At 33.3% G+C, this 25,667-nt stretch overlaps 5 protein-coding genes and 1 pseudogene across 6 annotated transcripts; 3 read left to right on the top strand and 3 right to left on the bottom strand.

The window, feature by feature from the left end:
• Window positions 1–3,820: 3,820 nt before the first annotated feature.
• Window positions 3,821–4,848, top strand: LOC107468078 (uncharacterized; annotated as a pseudogene).
• A 52-nt stretch (window positions 4,849–4,900) lies between these two features.
• Window positions 4,901–7,144, bottom strand: LOC107468037 (uncharacterized). The gene is made up of 2 exons (XM_016087282.3): window positions 6,716–7,144; window positions 4,901–5,179 (listed from the first exon to the last, which is right to left on the bottom strand). The coding sequence occupies exons 1-2, from the start codon at window positions 6,979–6,981 to the stop codon at window positions 4,942–4,944; spliced, it is 504 nt and encodes a 167-aa protein (XP_015942768.1). The 5' UTR covers window positions 6,982–7,144; the 3' UTR covers window positions 4,901–4,941.
• Window positions 7,145–7,401: 257 nt separating this feature from the next.
• Window positions 7,402–11,029, top strand: LOC107468161 (uncharacterized). Its single transcript, XM_016087408.3, has 5 exons — window positions 7,402–7,747; window positions 8,060–8,989; window positions 9,728–9,928; window positions 10,207–10,402; window positions 10,626–11,029. Exons 1-5 carry the CDS (start codon window positions 7,634–7,636, stop codon window positions 10,808–10,810), a joined length of 1,626 nt encoding a protein of 541 aa, XP_015942894.1. The 5' UTR covers window positions 7,402–7,633; the 3' UTR covers window positions 10,811–11,029.
• Window positions 11,030–11,129: 100 nt separating this feature from the next.
• Window positions 11,130–13,849, bottom strand: LOC107468162 (uncharacterized). Its single transcript, XM_021134179.2, has 6 exons — window positions 13,326–13,849; window positions 13,090–13,242; window positions 12,872–12,997; window positions 12,697–12,741; window positions 12,041–12,588; window positions 11,130–11,850 (listed from the first exon to the last, which is right to left on the bottom strand). Exons 1-6 carry the CDS (start codon window positions 13,840–13,842, stop codon window positions 11,188–11,190), a joined length of 2,052 nt encoding a protein of 683 aa, XP_020989838.1. The 5' UTR covers window positions 13,843–13,849; the 3' UTR covers window positions 11,130–11,187.
• Window positions 13,850–15,724: 1,875 nt separating this feature from the next.
• LOC107468175 (heat stress transcription factor A-4c) lies at window positions 15,725–17,786 on the top strand. Of its 2 annotated transcripts, none has more exons than XM_016087425.3 (3): window positions 15,725–15,959; window positions 16,202–16,450; window positions 16,567–17,786. In XM_016087425.3, exons 2-3 carry the CDS (start codon window positions 16,235–16,237, stop codon window positions 17,545–17,547), a joined length of 1,197 nt encoding a protein of 398 aa, XP_015942911.1. In that variant the 5' UTR covers window positions 15,725–15,959; window positions 16,202–16,234; the 3' UTR covers window positions 17,548–17,786. The 2 variants fall into 2 exon arrangements, with proteins under 2 accessions (XP_015942911.1, XP_015942910.1); XM_016087424.3 differs by having other exon boundaries at window positions 16,147–16,450.
• A 1,917-nt stretch (window positions 17,787–19,703) lies between these two features.
• LOC107468174 (transcription repressor OFP5-like) lies at window positions 19,704–20,994 on the bottom strand. Its single transcript, XM_016087423.3, has one exon. It carries the CDS (start codon window positions 20,971–20,973, stop codon window positions 19,741–19,743), a length of 1,233 nt encoding a protein of 410 aa, XP_015942909.1. The 5' UTR covers window positions 20,974–20,994; the 3' UTR covers window positions 19,704–19,740.
• Window positions 20,995–25,667: the final 4,673 nt, after the last annotated feature.

The raw sequence follows: 25,667 nt of genomic DNA, 5'->3' as shown, positions 1-25,667 counted from the left end.
GTATAATTCATAAATCACTCAAGATAAAATAATGGCTATATATAATTTTTTTTTTAAACTAAAAGAACTCAATACATTAGAGTGGAGCAAGCAGTATGAAATAAACAAAAAGACAGATAATTCCTACAAACTTTTTGAATAGAGAAATAACATTTTTACGTCATTTTTGGCATAGCCATCAACAACCCTAAGGAAGTACACCTCTCCACTCTTCGCAGCTAAGGATGGTCAATGTGATGATATCTTTTATGCCTTTTCTTTGATTTTAAAATATCCTCCTATTTCGCTCCAACCAAATATGCCAAATGATCGCACAGAAACTTTTTAATCGCTGCTTTTGATCTGCTTTCCTTCGCGGCTCATCTGATCAACTCAGAAAATGGTCCTTCATTAACCTCGGAACAGCCCATAGTCGGCCAGCCATAGATAACCATGCAATCTACACCTGCCAAGCAAAATCACAACAAAAAAATAAGTGATGAACATGTTCAACATCCTTATTACATAAAACACAATTCTTATCATTCTGGCTAATAATCCCGATCCGCCTTAGCCGTTTTTTGGTGTTCACCCTGCCTACCAGGACGAACCAAGCAAACAGCTCCACCCTTAGTGGAATCAAACCTTTTCAGATGGTCTTTGTGAAGCTGTAACTGATTACCTCATCCGATAACATTTCTTCTTGTATCATCTTTACAAAAGAGTTAATCGAAAAAATACCAAGTTTATCATATTTCCACACGACTCTATTACTTATATATAAACAATAATTATTTATATAAAATAGATGTAAAATATAAAATAACACATTAATATACATAAGACATATATAACAATTAATATTTTTCATAAATAAATATTTTTATTTTTAATAAAATACAGATTTATATACAATTATTTTTATATAAAAATAATAATAATAAATTATTAAATAATTTAATAAATTTAACTAAATTATTATTTAATAATTTTTTATAATTTTTTGTCTTAAAAGGCTTAGATAAAGGCTGCAGTGGAGCCGTTCGTTTTCAATCTCTAACTTTCATCCTCCCCCACGGAAAATATAACCAATGCTATGCAAATTAATGAAATTATTATATTTATTTATATTAATAATTAACTAAGAGATTGGATTCAACTTGTCTTCCACCTCCACTTGTTTATGTATTAAATTTTTATTACATATTTATAAAAAAATAAGCTTTGTACTAAAAATAATCTTAATATATATTAATCAACTAAAACTTCTTTTTCTCCCTCCGACTTTGCTACCTCATAAAACTTTAAAAAGTGTATTATTCAATTGATTCATTGTCTTATTTGCATCATCATGCGGCCTCGGTGACCAATACCAAGAGATAACAATGTCGATTTTCTTTCACCAAATCACCATTTGCATTTAAATTTTGACTCACCTTAGACCAAGCCACCATCTTATTTCACTAAAAAGATCTTTGTCACTGAATCTATGAGCCGTCGCTCTCAGCTTTGCTTCATAGTTTATATTGTAGTGTTAATTTTTTGTAAACGAATCAGTTTTGTCTATTGCTTCCTTGAGTAGCAAGGAAGTTGCATATTTATATTCAAGATATTTTTGGACATCGCATGTTATTTTTTCACATGTATTTGTTTTCTCGTAAAATTAATATTTAAAAATTGTTAAATAATTTAATAAATTTGACTAAATTATCTATTCAATAAATTTAAAATAGCCAACTATTTAAATAAATAATACTATTTACAACTTTTTTTTATGCTTTAAAAAATTGGTTATTTTGAATTAAACATCTATACCTCTCTCCTTATGTGTTTGATTTCTCTGATATTCATATTGTTAATAGGTTAAGCTGATTTAAAATGTTGATAAAGTGTTAGAAGAGAAGCAGAGGTTGAAAGATACACGTGCAAGTGTTAAGTGGAAAATATTTGATACGGACTCGATTTTAATATTTTGATAAATCGAACAATTATTCGAAATGGAGAATCGAGCCGTTTTTCGAACGAAGAATCGAACGATTACATAAGTAAGAATTTTGAAGGCTTTTTCTGAGTTAGGAATTCGTTGGTAACGCTCATGGGCAAAAGAGCGGGAACGGTTACTCAGAAATTCGCACACAATGCAGCATCGTACAATTAATGGTTGATTATGGAAGTGAGTTATAAATATTAGTAGGTCTTAGGAAATTGGGGTTGGAACTTTACTTCAGAAATTACTCAGGTACACTCACATTCCAGTGACTTTTTGAGTCGCTTCGAGTCAAATTTCTGTAAGATTCCTTCCACTTGTTTTTATTTTCCATTTATAATTCCTGCAAAACTTTACTTTTCGTGTTCAATTTACTTTTCAAGTAACTTTAATTTCATTGTCAAATTTACATTTCAGTACTTTTACTTTTTTATGTTGACCGTCTTTTGACCCGGTCAGAGGCATTTTAATTGCTTTATTTACAATTCAATGCAAACTATTTTCGATTTTAGTCAGTTTTACTTTTCGAAATCTTTATTTTGTATTTTTTTTTAGTTCTTTGCACTTTTTGAACTCAATCCTCCTTTAATGCTCATCTAATTCAAGAACCTTTGATGCACTTATAAAAAAAACTGATACCTACAAAAGAGGAGTATGTTTCGCTCTAAGACCATTAGAATTGAACCACCATCAATTTGCTAAAAATCGACAAAACACACATATATATATATATATATATATGGTTGTGTATTTCTTGATCAATGAAATGGTTTTTTTTTTCCTAAAAAAGATAAAATAAAAATGTAGGTTCCACAACATAAACATAATCTAAAACAATAGAATCAAGTTTGGTTATTTCATGAACTACTTTGTTACTTCTTTCCTTCTTTCTCTCCGATCCCTCCCTTTTTTTGATAACATGCTCAAGAGATCATGTTTTGTAGTATTCGAACAATTCTGACTCTGGTAAGGCTCTAAGGTTAGTAGCAAATATGTAAGTTTCATGAACTACGTATTTGGATTCGAGTATCAACGGAAATAGTGGACTAAGAACTCTTAAATAGAGTGTGAGTAAATTATATGATAAAAAAAGGAACAATTTTAACTAGAAGCGAAAACTCCTAACCTCCTAATCGGTATTTTGTTTTAAGTAATAACTAAATTAGATAATAGCTTAAAGATTAATTAACAAAGACGAAGATGTTAGTTAAATGCTTTTGTGGCATTTCTTAGTTAGCTTGATTGTTTAAATTGATTTATGCTTGCCTGGATTCTAAGAAGATATTAACATAATCAATTTCTTGTTTTAGACACATTTTTTGTTTCCTTATTTACGAAACAAAAGTAACTTATATAACTAATAAGATAGAAAAATTTTAACGTCTATCAATATATTTGTGTTTTAGTAAATTTTAATCGTTAATTTTAATTATCTTAATATACTTTGAAAGTTTTTCAGAAATGTGAGAAGACACATAAAGCTACTCTAACAAAAGAAAAAACAAATTAAAGGTGACAACACAAAAGTGGTTCATAATAGTATAATACACTAATACAGTATAACAACCGTATTATAAAACCAAAACAGAAAGAAGTAATGTTGTAACTAACAAAACAAAAAAGATATCCCTAACAATTTTATCCAATTAACAAACAAGAAAGGCAGTAATAATAAGCCCAAAACAACAAAAAGGGCAAGAAACGTAGCTTCGGTTCCGAACCTAGTGGTGACCGTTGCGCCGTACCAAGGTTTAAAAATCACGCTATCTAAATCAAACACATTCATCCCTCTCTTCTGTGTTTTCATCTCCAAAAGAAAAAGAACCGTACCAAGAAGAAGAAGAAGAAGAAGAAGAAGAAGAAGAAGAAGAATCAAAGGCAAAGAAAACAACAATTAAATCGCTAAAGGACCTCCGCGGAAGCCGCCGTAGCTGGAGGAAGAAATCGCCGTTGAGAAAAGCAGTCTAATCGCTAAAGGACCTCCGCGGAAGCCGCCGTAGCTGGAGGAAGAAATCGCCGTTGAGAAAAGCAGTCTCCGCCTCCACAGCCATCCTCGCCTCCATCCACCGCCGCATTTCCAGGCTACTCACCAAACTCACCCCAAACCACAAGATCAAAGACAACAACAAGAACGTTCCGTACAAACTCCTCAAGAAGACCAAAACAGCACCGGCGCCCAACGATTTGGACTTCCAAGTCTCCGAGGATCCCTTCGCATCCGTTCGTAAAACCTTATCCTTCCAAGACGTCGATAGCACCAAGATTTGCCACCTTCCGCCGCAGCCGTCCCACCGGAGAAGGAAGACGGTGTTCCTCGACCTGGACGAGACTCTGGTCCACTCCAAGCCCTCGCCGGCGCCGGAGCATTACGACTTCGTCGTGAGGCCGGTGATCGACGGCGCGGAGATTGAGTTCTACGTCCTTAAGCGTCCCGGCTTGGAGGAGTTCCTGTCGGCGCTGGCGGCGAAATTCGAGGTGGTGATTTTCACGGCGGCGCTGCGGGAGTACGCGGAGCTGGTGCTGTCGGGAGTTGGATCGGGTGGTGATAGTAGACGATAACCCGAACTCATTCTCGAAACAACCCGAAAATGCGATCATGATAAAGCCTTTTATTGATAATCTTTGGGACACTGAGCTTTGGAAGCTTAGAAAGTTCTTTGATGCTTGCGATTGCTTTGATGATACGAGAGAAGCTATCAGTCACTACTATCCCATCAAATTGCACCATCATTAGCAACTCCCCTTTTCTTTTTCTTTGCTTGGTTTAAGTGTCAGTTGAACAATGATTTGTTCAATGTGATTCCTGATTAGTGAGGTGAAAGTGAAAATAGGTATTGCACTATTGCCAAAGTGTTGTATTACCATCTTATATTTTTTCATTGTTATGTTTACTTAGCTTGTTCCATGTGTTTAAAGCTTGGAAATGCAAAATCATTACTTCAAATCATTGCAATTTATTTCAGATTTTTGCCATATTAAGTCACAACCACACCCATGACTGAAACGGAATTTGGCAGATTTTGTTGTCTATCACTGCTAAGTTGTAACTTGTTAATGTTAAGGAACATTAATCCTCCACTGTTCCGCATGATAATCCCCCAACTAGTTGAAACTGATAATCGAGTGCTCAAACGAAATTTCTTGCTGTCTTTCTCCATTACATTGTTTTCGACTGCGGTCTTGTTGGTTGAAGAAACTCCATAGCTTCCGGCACTGATATTATAAGAGAGGAAGCATGCAAAATATTTCGACAATGTATTCATAACCACACAGCAAGTTAGGGGGCAAAATCACACAAGTAACCATTTTGTACACTCAAGGTACCTATATAGCTAGTGAAGAAATTAAGAGGACAATTCGTTTTGGATTAGCAACGAGCAATGTTAGGGCCAGCAACTTTGGTATTTTGTAACCATCAAGTGGTCATCAATAGTGTTTTTAATGGTGTGAGATTACATCCAATGGTGAGAAATCACTCACTTTTCTTTTGATGGTTAAGTGCTGGCCAGAAAACACAAAAGTTCCTGGCACCCTAGACTTTTCCATGTATTTATTTACAAAAGAGGGGAATCAGGATGAAATTCGCCAAATTTAAGTCTGTCGAATTCCAAGCAAATAGATAAGTCTTAACTCTTAAACCATAGGCATCCTCAAGTAGAAACATAAGAACTTCTAAAGTGCAGAAGTAAGAAAAAAGAGTATCGCCTCAGCAACACCAGCCACACTATCTCTCACTTTAGTTAATGTTGTAAGTTGTAACAGAAGTGATACACGTACAACAACAGCACAGGGTAGGAGAAATATCAAGATCATAGATCATCTAAGAACTTATCCAAGAAACACAATTAGGGATAGGGATATAAGTTATAATTAGGTAGAAGCAAATATTGAACCTTTTAAGAAATCATAGACTTGTCTCAAAGATGACACATGAATAGAGAATTCTGGCACATTATTTGCAATATTGTTCAATCTATCTCTGATTCTGTAACCCTGGTTTGTTGGTTTTTCATAACTTGGGACGAAGTTTTTTATCACATGTCGCAACCACAGCCTCTTTCTTATACTAACTTAAGATGAAGTTTAACAATTCGTTTACAGTTTAGACTTAACTTGAACTCCTCATTTTTACAATCATACCAAGCACTATCAGAAAAGCAGACACTAAGAGTATGGATTTTATTTATTTGTAAACTTTAGACTACAACATATACTCACTACACTCATAGGAAACTTCAGAGACTTGAATTCTCACTGCAATCACACTCACTTCAATCTATTGCAGTATTGCACACTTCAATCACGATGCACTCTCATCAGTTCACAACACTTATCACTTTACAGCCGTGCGCGCGCGCACACACGACACACCCAAATTTAGACTAACTGCACTTTCATTTACTTTTACACACATCATGAATTGTTGGTAAAGGTGTGTTTGGACTTGGTAAATCATCAGATCTAAATACAGTCAATTTCTTCTAAAAATCAAAGATCAAATTTATACATCACTCCCATTATGTCAATTTGACAAATCATAGATTGAATGAATATACAACCACAACGATAAAAAATAGAAATACTGTTACAATTACAGTTACAATTACAATTACAACAAGTTACAATTACAAATACAATTACAACAATATTTACTCTATCAATTAACAGAATAGAAAGGAGTTGCCACGTCAATGGCACAATCTCGAAATGCAGATAGATAATAGAAAAAAACAGGAATGGATGTCTCACCGGATCAACCTACAAGAGTAAACTTGGTGGGGCAACCTCCACGCTTCAGCTTTAGTGAAGCACATGTCATCAAGAACCTCGCTGGTACACCAACTGCATCTTGTGTTCCGAGAGCACTGAGACTGCACCACGTGCTCCCCACAGTTGCTGGTGTACCCTAATACCCCTCGAGTTTGGCAAGAGGGTTTGTACATAATACTGTGTAAGAGAAGAAGAACAAGAAAAATTGAACATTGGTTGCGGTTCAAGAGAGAGAACAACGCCATGGATGATGAAAGATCAGAGCTTTGAACTCCGTGAGAGTGAGAGTATCACAGATTCATTCCGAGATTGATGGAACTGAAAAAGCTTAGTTTTCTACCGCTGGAACTAGGCTGGGTGTGTGGTCAACATCAAAAGTTGAAAACTAAACCTAACTAAATTTGTTAAACCAAGCTCATTCAAATTAAAAAATTAAAACAAAAAAAAGTTAGATATCTATCTTATAAAAAATAAAATTAATAATTAAGATTAAATATTTTGAAACTATTTTAAATTTTTATATTTTTTTAAAATTTTAAGTCAAACCAACACACCCCTTATTTGCTAATCTCAACAAGTCAACAGAATCCTCTTCGAAACGGCGTCGTTTTGCTGTTCCATTCTAATTGCTACGCGAAAAATAAAATAAACAGAAAGAAAACTAAATTTGGGAAAGAAAGATTGAAAACGCAAAGCAAAAGGTATCGTAAACCCCCGGGCAAATTCTCTATGATAATACTCCATTAGAGGAGAGCTCTAATTCGAGTTCTATCGGGAACCCTTTCGTTTCTATTATCGAAGTTTCGTTCTTTTGACACGAAATTGAAATTTTCACTTCATTTTTTTCTGGCCGATAACATGTATATGCCCTAGTTTGGTCATATTCTAGCTGTATCAATGGAGGGCAATAATTTAGATTCTAAGAATCAGGTTGAGGATGTAGAAACTTTATCTAAAAGGGTGTCGGGTTTTTCAGTTAGTGACCAGATATCCAATTCCAATTCTTTTAAGGTAAGTGTTCTCCTTCTTACTCCTGATTGATATGCACAAGGTACTGTTTGGTGAAATGGAAATTTTCGTAATTTGTGGATTTTGCGTTGTTTTGACTCTGTTATTTATTTGTGGGATTCGACTTTGATTGTCTTTGTAATGATTTAATTCGGTATGCTGGGATTGCATTTAAACTAGGAAATCATGGATCATTGAAAACATTTAATTAGGTTTCAATTTTTTAAATGATTATAGTTTATATTGAATTTTTTCTTCTTCTTAAAACTGGTTTATTTATGTTGTTTATTTGTTTTGATTTGATCATGATTACAGGATGATGAGGTGGATGGTAATAGGACAAATCATGTTAACAAAGAGTATTACGACTCTTTTTCCCCATCTGGCATTGAAGGTGATAGCATGAATTCATCCAGATTATATCCTGAATTATATGAGAAAACTTTGGAGAGAAGTGAAGACAAAAATGAACCTTCATCGGGTAATTTTCAGAAACGTGGAAAGTTCTTCTATTATGACACTCCACTGTGCGAAGATACTGGTGTTTGGATCCCGGTTTCCGTTCCTCCTATGTTGGAAGATGAGCACAAAGAGTGGGCCAAAGGTTTTCACTCAAATGGTGGCTACTTTCCTGATGATGACATGGGATGGAATCAATGCCTTGGAGAAGAAAGAGAATTGACTATGTGGGATGTTCTAGCAGAAATGTTACTTGCAGCTAGGGGAAAAGTGAATTCTTTAGCATCAGGAGATCTTCAGACATGTAGCTTTTCATGGATATCCAACAATGTACTTGAACAATGTTGGAGAGAGATGGCACAAACTCTTACAGAGGCCAACTTTGGTAACGTGAAGGAATTACTTGAAGCAGAGCCCCCAAAGTGGTTGGCAGATAGTGCTGCTGCTTCTTGTATGTTGTGTAGCGTGAGGTTCCATCCCATCATGTGCACCCGACATCACTGCCGGTTTTGTGGAGGAATATTTTGTGGTGAATGTTCCAAAGGACGGAGCTTGTTGCCATCAAAGTTCCGAGTTTCTGACCCCCAAAGAGTCTGTGATGTTTGCTGTGTTCGACTCGAGTCTGTACAGCCTTATTTGATGGATCATGTAAGTAATGCTGCTCAGTTACCAACCCATGACTTGACAGACCTCAGCACTTTACGATCATGGGTTAACTTTCCTTGGGCACGGTCCATGGAGTATGAAATTTACAAAGCAACGAATACTATCAAAGCTTACAATCAGGTTGGTGCAAATTACATCATTTTTTTCAACCTTTTTCCCCTTGATTTCCCTCCAGAAGCAGAAACCATTAATAATGGGAAATGGATATTGCCACTCCTATTTTGATAATACACTCCTTTTTTTAACAAATTCATGCGAACTTACAATGCAAACAAATCATATGTAGAGTGGCATTATCAAAAATAGGAGTGGCAATATCATTATCCTTTATAATGCATGCATATTAATGATGGGACTTATGTCTATAATGAACTTTCTTCAATGTTGATCTGAATAAGAGTAAGACAAGCATTTTAAATTAGTCATTGCCTCTCTGTGTAAGATTCTTAGTTTCCGGAAAGTGTATTCTTCTTATTATCACACTGAACAACTGGATCTGTTGTAGTGTTGCTTTGATTAAATTAGTGATGGATGGCATAGGTTAAAGGAATAAGGCTAATCTTGCATACCAGTGGGCCAGAGTTTCTTTGTTATCATTTGGTGACAGTTGAAAGTTATAGTTAGCCCATCTCCTAGACTATTTGATCATATATGGTGCTATTCTCTCTAAAAGAAAAATTGCAAATCTCTGTCTCAGCCTGATTGCATTAGATGTTAGGTTGGACGACTATGCATATAGCTCAATGTCATCGTCATTTTATGTTTTTGAAGCTTTAAATTTTAAGCTCTTGGTGATACTATTTTTATCATCATGTCATGTCATTATATGTTACTTAATGAAGAATTTCATGTTTGCAGATAGGTTCTTTGAAGCCTGAGAAATCAATCCCAGAGTTCATTCTAAGGCAAGCAAAAGGCCTTGCAATTATCACTGTGGTCAAAGTAGGAATGATGGTTACATATAATATTGGAACAGGACTTGTGCTCGCACTTAGGGAAGATGGTTCATGGTCCCCACCATCGGCTATTTCCACATTTGGTGTGGGTTGGGGAGCTCAGGTGAAGTATCTAATCTGTAACAATAGCTATGTCGTTAACAGTCTAATTAGTTATTGCTTTTCTTATAATGACGAATCAATGAAGAACCCATTACTGTTGATGTACATACTACATACTGTTGCCCAATTTTATTTTGTTGAATGAATGCTTACCAAATTAAAATTCATTCCTAGCCTCTAAAGTAGCACAGATTTTGATTTTCTGCTCCATATATATGGAGCATGCCTGAAGAATTTACTTACTGATACCCATTTAATTGTGTAACCCCCTAAATGTAGGCTGGAGGAGAGTTAACCGACTTCATTATTGTTCTGAGAACAACGGAAGCTGTCAAGACATTTAGTGGTAATGCGCATGTTTCTCTTGGAGCTGGTTTGAGTGCTGCATTTGGCATTGTTGGAAGGTCAGCTGAAGCTGATGTTCGCGCTGGTGATGGTGGCTATGCGGCTTGTTATACCTACAGCTGCAGTAAAGGTATATGTCTTATTTCAGTTATTTATGATCATATACTATTGGAAACCTTCATGTTTTTAACTCTGAAATTTAGAATAGAACTTCATTTACTTCGACTGAACTCGTATTTACAAGATATTACATTTGATAGTCTAGGTAGGGTTTAAACAATCTTAGTACCACATTTAGCAGCGGAAGAGATGCCAATGCTGTGTGTTTGATAACTTTATTGCTTTGCTTGCAGGCGCATTTGTTGGGTGTTCACTTGAAAGCAGTATTGTGAGTACCCGTGCACAAGAAAATTCGCGATTCTATGGCAGCCAGTCCATAACTGCAACAGATATATTACTTGGCTCGTTGCCTAGACCACCTGCTGCTGCTATTCTCTACCGTGCTCTTGCAGATTTGTATTCAAAGATTAATGGTTAATCGAATGTCTCAACATTGCATTTCATACCTTAATCTTTTTGGACAGTGTCATTGATGAAAGGATTATTGGATCTTCCATAATTTGTACAGCTGCTAAATCACTCTAGTGTGTAAAGGGTCCTTGTGTCATTATTTGTCATGTAAATACATGAAACGTGTAAATATTGTGTGGACCTTTGTTGAGGTTAATTTATACAGTGGACTATTGTTCCCTCTCCATGTCCATCTTGAAAAATTTTTAATATACCCTAAGCAGACAATCAAAATAATTATGATTGAAAAGAAGAAAGGAAGAAAAGTGAACACTATATAATGACAATGTATTTCTACTCTCCAATGAAACATATATTCTTGCATCTTATATTAATCTATCCAATTCAAATATCCCATATTTTCTTTCTCTTACTCCTTTTGAGGAGATTGCGGATGTAGCGAGGAGTGATCTTCTTAAGCCTCTTGAGGGTGCTCCTAAGACATCCTCTCATGGCAACATACAAAGGGAATTGCATCATTGCAAATATGCTGACAGGGAAGAAAGCTGCACTGTAAGTCAATGTTGAAGTCCATTTGTTCTTCTCCAACTTGATGTTGATAAGAACAGTTGCACTGAACGACATCATTGTTGTGGCCATTGAGAAGAACAAGAAGGCGAAACCTGCCATTAGTTTTCGCGGCAGAGAGCTCCGGAAATCCCACATCTCACAGGGAGATGTGAGGATTGAGAGGAACATAACAACCGAAGCCAATGAGCTTGCCAGAGACACAACATCCATGATTGTGAACACCAAGAAAATGGGGTGATGGAGGAACCTAGGGAGGCCATTGTCGTCCGTCCCTCCGGGGACAGTGTAGGCTGCTGCGAACACCACGGTGGCCACAAGGACAGCCACCGCAGAGCATGACTGAGCTGTTTCTTTTATCCAATTGCGAGCTTCCCTCAACAGGTCGTTATGCCTTTCCTGGAAAAGTTGCTTTGCGGTTTTGTTATCCTCCTTGTTGTAGTGGATGGTGTAATGGTAAGGCAGCCTCTTTTCTATGCGCTGTTTTGAGCATACAAAGAAAAATATTACAACCTCTCTAGTTTTAAGGAGAAAAAAACTCATGTAAACACTTATATTCACTCTTACTAAGTCTCTCAAGAGAATGCTTAATGCTGGAATGCTAGAACACATATGAAGACTTCTATTTATTCTAGATGACGAATGTAAGTAGTTACTTAAAGGTACTTACTTCAAACCAATGTAACTCCTCTTGTAACTGGAGAGCATAGCCAGGTTGGTGTCCCCCTTGAAACTCTGCAGTGTAATGTAGGACAGTGTTCCCTAACTTGTCTATTTTCCCTGCAAGCCTTCTCACCATCTTCAGTTTCTTCAACAGCCTATAAACCTCCAGTTGCCGGTGTTTGACAGCCATGTACAATATATTCTGCTCGTCGTCACTAACGTGCTCGATTGACTGAGGATGAAAACGAATTATTACTTCAACTATCTCCAGGATTCCATTGCAAGCAGCCATAAGCAATGGTGTATAAGCAGGTTTCTCAGCATGCTTTTGCTGATCCTTTGATTTCTCTTCTTGTTTTTCTGATGCTTGATCTTTTTTCTCTTTTCCTTTTTGTTCCCTTTTGAAAGAACCTGCACTTCCCATGGAAACTGTCCTGTCTGTTGCAATAGAGGTCTGTTGCCATGATTTGTCTTTCTCTGCTAATAAGCGAACAAGTTCCTCTGCTAACTTGTGCATTTCTTTTTTCCTCCAAAGTTTTTCAATCCCCTTCCATTCTGAACAAGAACAGAACATGGAAGTAGCATTGGAAGATATGATGAATGTCAAAACAGACTAAATAGAAAATATTTAGCATTTGTGAGAATCATGATAGTTTGCGCTACCTTTGGCCATAGCCTTCCACATAGAATACCACAACCAAAAGAAAGCTGTAAATTTGATTGACATGTAACATGGTTAGATTAGATGTATCCATATATCTAGAATGTGCACAACTTAATAATCCATATTTGTGTTCTCTGGTTGTGCATAAAATACAGTGTAGAGTGAAATAGGTACCTGAGTGATTCCCTTGGTATGGGTGAGACCATTGATTTATGCCTTTCTCACCACTTTCTAAGTCTTCCCTTCTCTTAATAGGTTCCTCATCTTGGTAGAATTGATAATCTTGATACTTAGGAAGCACTAGGAGTCACAATATTGAATCTATCAGTGAGACATGCATGCTTGTTATTGAAATTCTAGATGGATTGAATTTGAAGTTGGCAGAGACTTACTAGGATATATGAAATTTTTGAAGGCTCCCATTTGGGTTTGACTCCTAAATGTAGAAGGCATTGTTGCTAGCAATTGAAGAGTTGTTAGTCCACTGTCATCCTTTAGATCAGCAAGCTCATCCCCATACCTTTTCAATAGCCATAAAGCGGTGCCTGCAATTGAAATCAACAGTAGTTGAACATTGTTGCATGCATGGTGCACATTCCTAAATGAAGTTGAGGAGAGAAAGATATACCAAAGAATTGGTCAATAACAGCAGTGTGAAGAATGGACATACTATCATTTCGGTGAAAATGTGGGCTTAAGTCAATGTTCAAGACACAAACAAAGTGTTGAAGCAACTTGGTCTTGCCAAGTGCAGCAGCTCTATAAACAGGAGTCTCACCAAGGTTGTTCTTCATGAACAGCAAGGGTTTAAACTGTTCACTATCATCATCATTGTACTTTAGTATGTGGTCAGTCATCTCCACCTCTCCGACAAAGGCCACCTCGTGAAGCGGCGTGTTCCCCATGTCATCCTGCAACCTCAGCACGTGTTGGATTCCTACTGGATCATCCACCATCTCTAGCATCTCCTTGTACATGCTTGGCCTCCCGCAGTGTGCAGCATAGTGGAATGCAGTGCTCTTGTGCAGATCAATTTCCTTGTCCAATAGCTCCTTGTTTTCCCGGAAGAATTTTCCAAACTCTTCCCATTCATATCTCTTTGCCAATATATATGCCTTCTTCATCTTCTCTATTGATCCTGTCATCCTTTCTTTCTTTCCCTCACTCACTTGCTTCCCAATGTGTTAATTATTATATATTTGTGGAAAAAGAATCAGAAATGAGCAATGTGTTTGAGCATATCAGCAATTCAGCATATGCCTTGCTTAATTAATTTATAAAGTGTATGTGTGTATAGTATACAAGCAAGAGAATAATTAAAGTTAGAGATTTGCTTTTGCTTTGGAACATATATTTGTTGCTAGTGCTTGTGATTTGTCCCATTTTGAAGGTTCTACTAATTCATATTCTTCTATCATCCTTCAAATCTATATGATTTGAAAGAAAATTGCATCGGAAAAGAGAATCTATCCCAGCATATATTGTGTGGAGGATTAATATCTTATGTTGTGACTTGTGAAACATGCACATTTCACAAACCAATACATAACGTGAGACTTGTTCCAAAATAATGTTACATCTACAAATGTCTGCAATGAGAAACATATCTCATTTTGATAACAAGGAAGCACTGGCCACTGTGTATCACAATATATATGCTGTCCCTCTTGCTTAAAATATTAATCAACTATGATTTGTAGTAAGGTATTCCAGCCTTAAGATTCAAAAATGAAAATTCTTCTAAGAAATTAATTTTGTGAGACTTCTATTGATGCTAATTTCCCTCTTGTAACCATCTTCCCCTAGTAGGACTAGGAAAAGACATCTATTGATGCTAATTTCCATGTGAATTTTCTATGTTGCTATTTTATGTGTTTTCAGAGATCATATTGTAAAGTGTGAGAAGATACTTGACAGCATCAATTGTTTCTATCATGCAACTAACCTTTCTTATTTTTTGTTATCACAATCTTTGATTGCTGCTTGTATAGTTGTATGCTTCAATGGCGTAAATGGAATAAACTTATGAAGAAGTGTAGTCATATATGTCATATAAGGAGAAAATACTCAGTTTGGTCTCTGAAATTACACTCGAACTTCAATTTTGTCTTTGAAGTTTCAATTACCTCAATTTAGTCCCTAAACTTTTCAAATTTTAGTTATGTTAGTCCCTGCGGTGGTTTCCGTTACAGAGTCAATTGAAAAGTTTAGGGACTAAATTGAGGCAATTGAAACTTCAAGGACTAAATTGAGGCTTGAGTGTAACTTCAAGGATCAAATTGAATATTTTCTCATTATATAAGTATTGAATGAATTAGCAAATAGAATAGAAATGCTTTTCTGTTTAAGGCTTTTAGTAGCACAGCAAAGATACTATAATACGTTGAAGAATGTAAGAATAGCTGTTTCTTATTTCTTTTTGGTTATATATGTTCAGATAATCAGATGAAGTATAGTAATCACATTTGCTTACTCATTGGAAGATTATGTTAAAATAATTTCCTATGTACATAAGCTCAAAACAATGAAATTTCTAAGGTCAAAGAGTCAAAAGTACTGTTTCTAACATTTCTAAGCTCTTAAATGTTGTTTTCTCCAAAAAAAAGATATGTTTTAGATTTCCATATTCCAATTCCAACTAAATCAACCACAATAAATATGTCGTACCAAAAGGAAAAATAAAGTGAAAAATAAGGAAAAAAAAATAAATTTCCTTATAAATTATTTTATTTTTTCTACAATTTTCTATCTTTCTTTTAAAACGGTCATTGAGTTATTTTTAAAATTATGTTATGCAGTTTTAAAATTAATTATTAAATTAACTATCTCTGTAAAATAAATATTATCTTTATTATTTAAGTAAGGTTTCAATATTTTATTTTCAATGGACATTACATCCCCAATTATTGTTTCTTGAACAGCAAGCTTATTTTATTTCTAAAAAAAGTTCTACAAATGACAAATAATTCCACCGTTGACACTATTGGTTAAAAAAAAAGGGGTCGGAATCCTTTTAGATTCTTAGCTAAACTCTGTGATAAACATGAAGAGTGCATTTTTGGATTGAAGAACGTTAAGCTGACAAAAAAGTTTTTCTCTTTTCTTTTTTAAATATATATATATATTTTTTTTTTCCTACAACTATGGGTGGGTTTTGCTTATACCCACTTTCAGCTTTGGTGTGTTTGAGCATTTGAATCTGTAAAAGGTTTCACCTTTTCACCTTTTGCGTTGTAATTCATCGCCAGCTGGTACAGTGCAGGTAAGCATATGAGCTTTATTTGCTTGAAGAAAGCGATTATTGAATTGAATTGGGAAAAACTGAATCCTCTGTTTGGTTGTGATTCATTGACATTTATTAGGATTTCATACAACCTAGCTAGAAACAAAAGGGGGGAGGGGAAAAAAGGATTTTTTTTTTTAATTATTAATTCTTTTGTGTGTGTTAGATTCGAGAATTGTGAATTAAGGAAGAGGGTGTTTGAGGATTCGGTTGTTTTTTAGATTTGCGTAACTGGGGCTTGGTGCTTGCGCCTGATGGATGAAGTTCAGGGAAGTTCAAGTTCCTTACCTCCATTTCTCACAAAGACATATGAGATGGTGGATGATCCTTCCACCAATTCCATTGTATCATGGAGTGACAGCAGCAGGAGTTTTGTTGTTTGGAATCCACCAGAGTTTGCAAGGGTCTTGTTACCAAAATTCTTTAAGCACAATAACTTCTCAAGCTTTATCAGACAGCTCAACACTTATGTAAGAAAAATTCAATCCTCTAGTTCAATTGGATTTGATAATTAGATTTTGTATTGTTGTTGTTCCTCATTCTTGTATTGATTGCTTGAACTGTATTATGGCTTCTGTATGATCAGGGCTTTAAGAAGATTGACCCTGAACAATGGGAATTTTCCAATGATGATTTTGTAAGAGGTCAACCAAATCTTATGAAGAATATTCATAGGCGCAAACCGGTTCATAGCCATTCTTTGCAGACTCTACATGGACAAGTGGCTATTCCACTAACCGAGTCAGAACGGAAGAGTCTGAAAGATGAGATTGAAAAGCTTAAGCATGATAAACAACAACAGATTCTGGAGTTACAGAGACAAGAACAAGAGTGGGAAAATTTTAAGTTAAAAATAGATTGCACAAAGGAGCGTTTGGAAACAATGGAAAAGAGGCAACAAAATATGATTTCTTCTATTTCTCAAGTGCTGCATAAACCTGGAGCTGCATTAAATCTGTTGACACTGACAGAAAACATGGAAAGAAAACGAAGGTTGCCAAAAGGCAGCAGTCACTTTACTGATGAAGCTACTAGCATTGAAGATCCTATGGAAATATCCCAAGTGTTACCTAGTGAAAATGCAGAGAGTAGTGACTTCGTCACATCATGCATAGAACGAATGAATCAGCTCGAGTCAACCCTGGTATTTTGGGAATATATTGCACAAGATGTGAATGAAACCCTTGTTCAAAGTCATTCAAACTTGGATGTTGATGAATCCACAAGTTGTCCAGACAGTCCAGCACTATCTAGTGTGCAACTCGATGATGAAGTTCAGCCTAAGTCATCCGGGATAGACATGAATTCTGAGCCAGCTTTACCTTCTGATACTGTTGCATTGAAGGAACAACCTGTTGGAACTACCCCTGCAGCTACTGGTGTTAACGACAAATTCTGGGAACAATTCTTGACAGAGAATCCTGGTTCAACAGAACTGCAAGAGGCACAATCAGAAAGAATGGATTCGGACAACAGAAAGAATGAAGGAAAGCCTAGTGCACATGGCAAGTTTTGGTGGAACATGAGGAATGTAAATAATCTTCCAGAACAGATGGGTCATTCTTAGTTAAGCTGATAAAACATTGTGGAAATTGATTGTTCTTTCTATCTTGTGATGCTGATGCCCCCAGAATTAGATGTAATAATTGTAGGTAAGCATGATACAATCTGCTATAGATACATGTTCAATATCTTAGGTTGGATGTTTTGTCCATTGTAGAACTTAGTAAATTATTATTTTACTGCTTGCCATTCTCTTCAATTTCTACTATGCCAAACCAGTACCAAAGCGTGATTTGCATTGCATCCCTACGTGTTGTTATTTTTTTTCCCCCACCCTTTTTGACCCATAATTTATGTGCTGCAGAGAGATACTTAATATCAAGTGTGAATATTTGTTTTTGATCTAGGATTTCAGATGCCTCACAGGGATAGGTCCTGGAATTGATAATTGAAACTGATCTATAATGGCATTTGTATAATGCACATTTGATGGACTTGACTCTAAATTATGATTCCCCTCTGAAGTCAGTATTATATATATATATATATTGGATGCCTGCACTGAATTGTTTGCTAATAAGAGAAAGAATTGTTGAATAATAATAATGAATTTATTGAGACTTGAAGGTGTTACATTCAAACTAGGATTTTTTCATATTGGGAAATACAAGATATTATATTATATGTTGTTAATTGGCAATCAAACTGTAGTGCTGTGACATTACAGAAAGCTATATGTAAGGCAAGGCAACCACAGATGAGTACAGGATGCAAGACATGGCATGTTCTACCATGATGTGAAATCACTTTCTAGTTTCTAGTTTTATTACATTTCTTCTGCTTGGGTTATTAAAATATGTTGGAATGTCTTAGAAGATGCTGTGGAAACTGGAAACTTGCTTGCATGCATTGAAACTGTTTGGATGCAACCTGATTCTGCATTTTACATGTTTACAGTCTCTTTTCTGTTCACAAACAGTCATTTTAACAGATTTGTCTCTGCTTTTTCTTTGATTTTTTATGTAACGTGAGATAGTAAGAGATTAACCACCTATAGATCAGTAACTAAGTAGGATTTACCAATCTATCATACAATAGAATTTACTAATCCAATGGTAGTTAAATAATTTCAGTCTTTATTGACTACACCATTATGAGCATATATGCCTTTGAGTCTTTGACTATTCTAAGTGGCTACTATTCAACTTGGGGTCAAATGGAATCTGAGATAATTCTTTGACCAAGCATCTGCAGAAAGAAAGATTGAAAGATTGAGGATGTGATCTTATAAAATATTGCAAAATAGAAGAACTTTTTCTTTTCTTGGTATAAGGGAAGAATTTTTTTTTTAATTTTATTATTATTTCTCTTTTAATTTGATTTGATTTGGCGGGTGTTGTAAGTAAATGAGAAAATCAAAGCAATTTTCGTTTGTTTTAACTTGGTTCTCAACCAACATATCCCATGGTTAATTTTCTCTTAATTGTCAAATTAAATAATAGATGTTAGTGAGTGATGACCCATCAAAGACACAAGACCTTGGACTCTGACCATGGTGGTGTCATTATAAGTGATAAATCTCGTGACTTTGGTTCTTTATTGGTCCCAAAAGGCAAATAATGCATTCTACAATTAGATTAATTAATTAGAACATAATAATTTTGTATCATTTATCTGTGGATATCATCTTAAACAAACTCTGAAAATAAGGTAAATGAAAATAATATATGCTATATTTTATAAGAAAGCTATACCATGTGCCTATCTAACTTTTTTCCTATTTTTGCTTCCACCTCATGCAAAGTATTACTGTGACAAGAAAAATCACATTATTATTACACATGATCACGGAGTTAGTTCTGCTCATTATATCAATATTAAATATGTATTTGTCAAAGGTGTAACTCAAAATATTAAGCTGCTGAGCAGAAGCCAGCTTGCACTACTTTGCAGCATGATTCAGGTGATCCAATAGCACCATTTGAGTCCCAATAAGAGAATGCAATTTAATTGCTTCTGATATCTATTATCATATATTATTTTTCATAAGATCAATCATTCTACATTTTGTTATTACATAAAAATTATTGTCTATATAATCTTGATGCAGCTAATCTTGAATTAAAATGTAACTGCAAAAATCCAGGAAGATAATAATAATATTATTGTTATCAAGTAAAACCAAAGCATGATAACATTATATATAACAAGGACTTACTCTTTTTTAAATACAAGAATACATGCTTAATGTAATTAATTAAGCACCATAGCTCATTTGAAACCAAACTTGCCTGAAAACTTGAATGATGAGATCATGATACTCATCAGCATTCAATGTCAGATAACATGCCAGAAGCTCTTCCATTTCTTCTGGGTTTCTAATCTGCTTCTCAATGATCATCTCAATCATAGAGTCTCTGAAATCTTTTCTTGGATCCAATGAACATTTTATAACAGCAAATCTATCTTCTGACCCTTTTGTGAGTAGTGCTTCCTGCACAATAATCTCCTCTCTTTCTTTCTTCATCTTCAGTCTTGCTTTCTTCATGTCTTCTATAGCCTTTATTCTGCAAACTTGATCAATCTTGGGAGAAGACATCCTTGGAGAATGTATTCTGATTCTGGGGCTATGCTTTGATTTCCTCCTCTGATGAATAATTTCTCTGCTGCTGCTTCCATCTTGCTTCTTTTTCTTGGTCTTCACCTTCAAGTTCAAGTTCAAGTTCAACTCCTCATCAGTAGGATTCATCATCATTTTCTTCTCCAAAATATTATTATTCTTCTTACTTCTAACAGAATTCGAACTCTTCGAATCAGATGAAGATGGAAGTGAATAATGTATCCTTGGTGTGCATATTGTTCTTGGTGAATCCAACTGCATCTCCACATCTTTGATCTCTTGTACTAATTTTCTTGATTCTCTTCCTCTTTCTTTTTCTAAGTTGAAGAGTTGCTCTTGCAAAACCTTTTGAGCTTTCCTCTCAAATCTCCTCCTTAAGTTTTCATATTCCTTGTCATCTCTAGTGTACTCTTGCATCTCCATTTCAACCTTCCTATCATCCACAAATTTTCTTTCTTCCTTTGGAATAATACCACTCTCCTTGTTCTCCTTCTTCAACTTGTTCTTGTTGTTGCTGATGAGAGCACCTTCTCTTGCTGTATGCTTCATAGCACTACTGTTTCTTCTAGCAGCAGCAGGGAAACTTGAAGAAGAGTCAATAAAATCATCTTCATCGTGGAATAAAGAAGAAGAAGCATCATCAGCAAGAGTAGAAGAAGCAGTAGTAACAGCATCAGAAGTATGATTCTGGTATGGTGGCTTCTGCTTCTTGATGTTTGCATGATGAGTAGTAGTAGTTGGCTCGGATGATGATGAGTTGATTCTCATGTGCTTTAACTTAGAGAACCAAGAAAAAGAAGAAGCATGGTGATGAGAAGACACAGAAGGAGAAGAAGAACCAGCTTTTCTTCCTCCCCACTTCATCATCATTATCTTGCTTTAGGGTTTTTGCAAAGAAGATGGTAGACAGAGATACAAAGAACAAAAGCAGAAAGCTGTAACAATAATAAGGAAGAAGACGGTTATGAAGAACGTGGCTTTCTAACTGTTTACGGAAAGTTGATAGTTGAAAGTTAAATCTATCAAATTATTTAACGATTTTTAAGTATTAATTTCACGTAAAATTAATTGTACATAAACTTTCACTTAGTTTCGCCTGTAAAAATTTTAAGGGGATCCTTCTATAAAGATGCATAAAACGTCTTTCTGTAAAGACATTTGTCGTATTATTATTGTACGTATTAATGAGCTGGTTATTTTTAAATTTCTTAACGAATTAGAATAAAATCGATTTTTTTTATAACAATAACAATAAACCCAATTTTTTTTAGAGATTACTTAATTATATTTTAAATTTTCAGGGATTTAAATGTTCGAAAAACAAAAAATTAGGAATATAATTGTCTTTTTATCAAAAAATTTTAAGATATTCGATTTAGATGGTATAATTCGATCGAATCAAATCGAGTCTAATAATTATAATGCAGATAATTGAATTTATTATTGTTGCTATTATAAACCTATTTTGTTCTTGTTTATAATAAAAAATAAATTATTAACCAGTTTAATAAGAATGTCCAATAACGTCTTTAAAAAAAAGATATTTTTAATGTCTTTATTAAAATGATATCCAAAATTTTATAATTATCTTTATATTAAGTTAATAATTAAATATATTTAATAAATTTAAATTATTAATTTTAAATAAAAATAATTATACGTAAATCTTTACCTTCATAAATATAATTATTCACGCGAAATTGTCTTCTTCTAAAAATAAAAGTTAAAAATAGTTAAATAAAAATAAAATATAAAAAATAAAAAAAAATAGATCATAAAAAGTATAATATTTTCTTTTGCTGCTTTCTAGTTTGGATTATTATACTTTTAAAAAATTAAGAGAGCAACGCTATGTAGCACAGTAACCAAAATCTTTGTCAAATATACTAATAATAGTAGTGTACCTCTCACTCATTTCAATTTTTCCAAACGACTTACTAAACAAATGTTGATTGACACCTTCATATAAGGTTATACAGTGATACACTATAGTGGTAGTTAACTAGTGGGAAAATTAAATTTTCAAATGTGCTTGGTATATATAATTAGGTTAAAAATTATTAAAACAAAGCTGTACTGATATACTTAAAAAATTTTCTAACTAGTTATAATTGGCAAATTAATACACCATTAATGAGATTAGAGAAAATAAAGAAATAGATAGACATAATTAATGACATCCACTTGACATAATACGAGCTTTGTTTATAGGCCAGGGTTCATGCATGCAGTACTCAATCATATAAGGGGTTGTCTTTAATAGCTAAATTTAGTGCAACAACCATGACAATATATATATAAGCTAAGCCAGTCTAAATAATTTATTGTAACATGAATTTAATTATTAGCAAGGACCTTTAGATTAAGATTCAGTTTGGATAAACAACTTAATTAAGTTATTTTTGAAAAAACAGTTTAAACAATAAATAATTATATTAAAAGTAGTTTATGAATAAGTTATTTTGTGTTTATATTTTGAGTTCTAAAAATACTTATTTTATAGAAATGTGATAAAAAAAATAGTAACATTATGAGAGAAGTCATTTTTTTAACTTTTTTATAAGTTTTTAAATAGCTTTTTAAAAAATTGTAATTTAATTTTAAAAATTATACTAGACATTAATACTACTATTTTTTATAAGTAAAAAGCCTAAAAAAATTACTTTTAAAACTTTTCAAACAGATCTTAAATATATGTAATAATGACAAATATAATATTAATTAAGATGATAAATATTTTATACTTAAATTAAAAAATCATGAGTTTAAGTTTTAGACATTTTAAAATATATTTTTTATGAATTATATATATAATAAAAAATATTTAAAACAGAATATTGTACACTAACTTTTTTCATACTTTTAGTATATATATAGTAGAAGTAGATGTAGATATTGTAGAGAAGAGATACAAAATTATCAAAGAACAAAAAATAATAATAATAATAATAAGAGGAGGCTTAGGTTTGCATTTTTTTTTTTCCTAAATAAACACTTAGTCCACAAAACTTTTAATTTATTTCCCATTCTTTTGTATATCTAGTTACTTTTTTTTGTGTGGAAATTTTTCATCAAAAAGGCTAAAACTAACTAGACACTCCCTATCCTTGTTACGTTTGGTTGGTAAAAAATTGAATAGAAGGAAGTTGTTAGCAACTAAATAGGTGAAAACTTATGTAAAGTTAATAGATAAGAGCGTTAAATGATTTGAATGATTTGACTAAATTTTTATCTAACAACTTTAAATTATCAACTGACTGCACTCGAGTTTTCACCAACTAAATAATGAGTATGGAAATGCAAAGGAAGAAAAGCTTAAACCATTTTTCTTGCCTACATTAATTAGTTAATTTCTCTGTCTTTGTCATATAACATAAATCAACTAAGCACACATTAATATTCTACTCCCGCAACCCATTTTGCGGTACAATCCTTTAAAATTCTGAGTGGGAGATTGAAACTAAATTATTGTAGATAAAGGCCCCCTAAACTTAAAAAGATTACTGCTAATAACAATTAACTTGACCAATGATTTCTATTATTAATAAATGATTCAAAAGTGGTTAATATTTTTTTCGATTTTCCAACCGCTTTCTTTTATAAGTTAGTTCTAATTAATTCCTAAAAAGATTTATATAAGACTTTTTTTATGGTTACATTAAATTGAACAGCTCCCAACTCTAGATATTATAATATCACAATATTTATTTACAATACACACTCATATACACAACATTAAGAATTTTAATCCACTATTTACTTCAGCCAAATCTTGAATCAAAATATACCTATTTACAATGCAAGGAATTTCACCACTAAATCAGACCTTGTGTGCATACAAGACTCTTCATCGGTCTCCTAATCATGAACATAACATTAGTACAAGGTAACATTATGGTTTTTTCTTTTTTTTGGACATTAGGTAACCTTATGTTTTAGGTGGTCGTGAGGGTAACAGTAGTATATTTAAGGCCCATTTATTACTCTATTTTGAAACCCACAGTAATGTAGGCCCAACCGGACACTGTAAAATAAATGTAATTAAAGTGGAAAACGAGTGTCATTACGGTTCACTCAAATATTCAATTAATCAATTAATATGCCGCTAACTTGTCTCAATTTACTTTTGAATAATTTTGCTTCATGCACTTTTAACTTGATCCCTAAAGTCCGCAATATAGAAGATGACAGCAAGTTTTGTTGAACTACAAATAAGAAACCATAGAATCATAAAAAAGTTCTAGACGGTCTCGAAAAACAACGAGATTTTTGACAAAAAAAATATTCAATTTGGTCCTAAGTTTTATTTTTATAAGACTGATTAGTCTCTATGTCAAAAAAAAGTTAATATTATTAATCAGTCCCCAAAAAAAATTTAAAGATCAAATTGAATATTTTTTTTGTTATAGACCTCATAATTCTTTTAAAGTAATTTTCAGGACCAAATTGAATATTCACTCTAATTTTCATTTAGATATAGAGAATGACCAAACCTTAGTTAATTATATTGGAGTCATCCTCAGACTATTATTATTGACTAATTTAATTTGCCAAGATCACTAGGTAAATTAATTAATCAACTAGTTGAATTCAACACACATATATATAGAGCTTAATTTAGGCATCTAAGATATTGTGCAAAGATTTTTTTTAAAAAAATATCATGGCACTACGTATCATATATTCTTTTTCAACCGTTGATGTTGAGCAAGAATGCAAGATCCTTTTTTCTTTTCTTTTTTTATTATACTTGGTAATGAAAAAGCAATTTAGAAAGTGAGCACATATGTGAGTATGTTTATGACTTGAAAAGTCTTAAAAGACAAGTTGAAGTTAAAGCAGGAGGGATCAATATCCTTCACGTGTATCAGGGACCGATTCTATACTCCTCTAATATTTGGAGTTTTAAAATTTTTTTATATTATTAATATTATAATGTACGGTGTAATATCTTAGACAATTCCATTAATAAAATTTTTAATGTATATTAATAAAATTATTAATTAATTAATATATTTTTTTGTAAAACTACTAATATATTAATTATAACTTTTAAAATATATTTTTAATAAAATAACAATTATGATTATTACAGAATTTTTTATTTTGATGACTTACTATTGAAAATTTAATATATACTATTAGTATATAAATTATTAAAATTATTAAATTCGTTTATAAATTCTAATTAATTAATAATTTTTATTTTTATTTATTTTAATTATTTGTTTGATATTATAACTTATCTCATAAAATTTGAAATTTTTTAAATAATAATTTAATTATTTTAATTACCAAAATAAATAATTTGTAGCGTACTTACCAATTTACACTATATTTATTTATTTCGTTTACATATGTGTATTTTTTCAATTTTCATATGTCTTGTTTACACATAAAAAATTATCTCATTTATAGTATAAAACGATATATATGTATTTATAAATAATTAAATATAATTTTTAAAAGAAAAAGTCTAGGGGGCCAGCAATTTTTGTGATTGTTAGCCATCAACTAGCCATCAATGATGATTTGATGGTGTGAGATTGGTGTGAGATTTCATC

This window comes from Arachis duranensis, chromosome 10, assembly GCF_000817695.3.
Source record: "Arachis duranensis cultivar V14167 chromosome 10, aradu.V14167.gnm2.J7QH, whole genome shotgun sequence".
In the NCBI taxonomy this organism is placed as follows: Eukaryota; Viridiplantae; Streptophyta; class Magnoliopsida; order Fabales; family Fabaceae; genus Arachis; species Arachis duranensis.
This window is presented reverse-complemented; position numbering and strand designations above follow the sequence as displayed.

Excerpts from the sequence above, each read along its gene's own strand:
- LOC107468037 (XM_016087282.3), bottom strand. The coding sequence starts at position 6,981 with ATGGCGTTGTTCTCTCTCTTGAACCGCAACCAATGTTCAATTTTTCTT. Across the intron at positions 5,180-6,715 it reads TACTCTTGTAGGTTGATCCG|TGCCGGAAGCTATGGAGTTT; the intron begins GTGAGACATCCA and ends TTATAATATCAG.
- LOC107468161 (XM_016087408.3), top strand. The coding sequence starts at position 7,634 with ATGGAGGGCAATAATTTAGATTCTAAGAATCAGGTTGAGGATGTAGAA. Across the intron at positions 7,748-8,059 it reads CCAATTCCAATTCTTTTAAG|GATGATGAGGTGGATGGTAA; the intron begins GTAAGTGTTCTC and ends TCATGATTACAG. Across the intron at positions 9,929-10,206 it reads GTGTGGGTTGGGGAGCTCAG|GCTGGAGGAGAGTTAACCGA; the intron begins GTGAAGTATCTA and ends CCCTAAATGTAG.
- LOC107468162 (XM_021134179.2), bottom strand. The coding sequence starts at position 13,842 with ATGACAGGATCAATAGAGAAGATGAAGAAGGCATATATATTGGCAAAG. Across the intron at positions 12,998-13,089 it reads CAAAAATTTCATATATCCTA|TGCTTCCTAAGTATCAAGAT; the intron begins GTAAGTCTCTGC and ends TGTGACTCCTAG. Across the intron at positions 12,589-12,696 it reads GTGGAAGGCTATGGCCAAAG|AATGGAAGGGGATTGAAAAA; the intron begins GTAGCGCAAACT and ends GTTCTTGTTCAG.
- LOC107468175 (XM_016087425.3), top strand. The coding sequence starts at position 16,235 with ATGGATGAAGTTCAGGGAAGTTCAAGTTCCTTACCTCCATTTCTCACA. Across the intron at positions 16,451-16,566 it reads TCAGACAGCTCAACACTTAT|GGCTTTAAGAAGATTGACCC; the intron begins GTAAGAAAAATT and ends CTGTATGATCAG.
- LOC107468174 (XM_016087423.3), bottom strand. The coding sequence starts at position 20,973 with ATGATGATGAAGTGGGGAGGAAGAAAAGCTGGTTCTTCTTCTCCTTCT.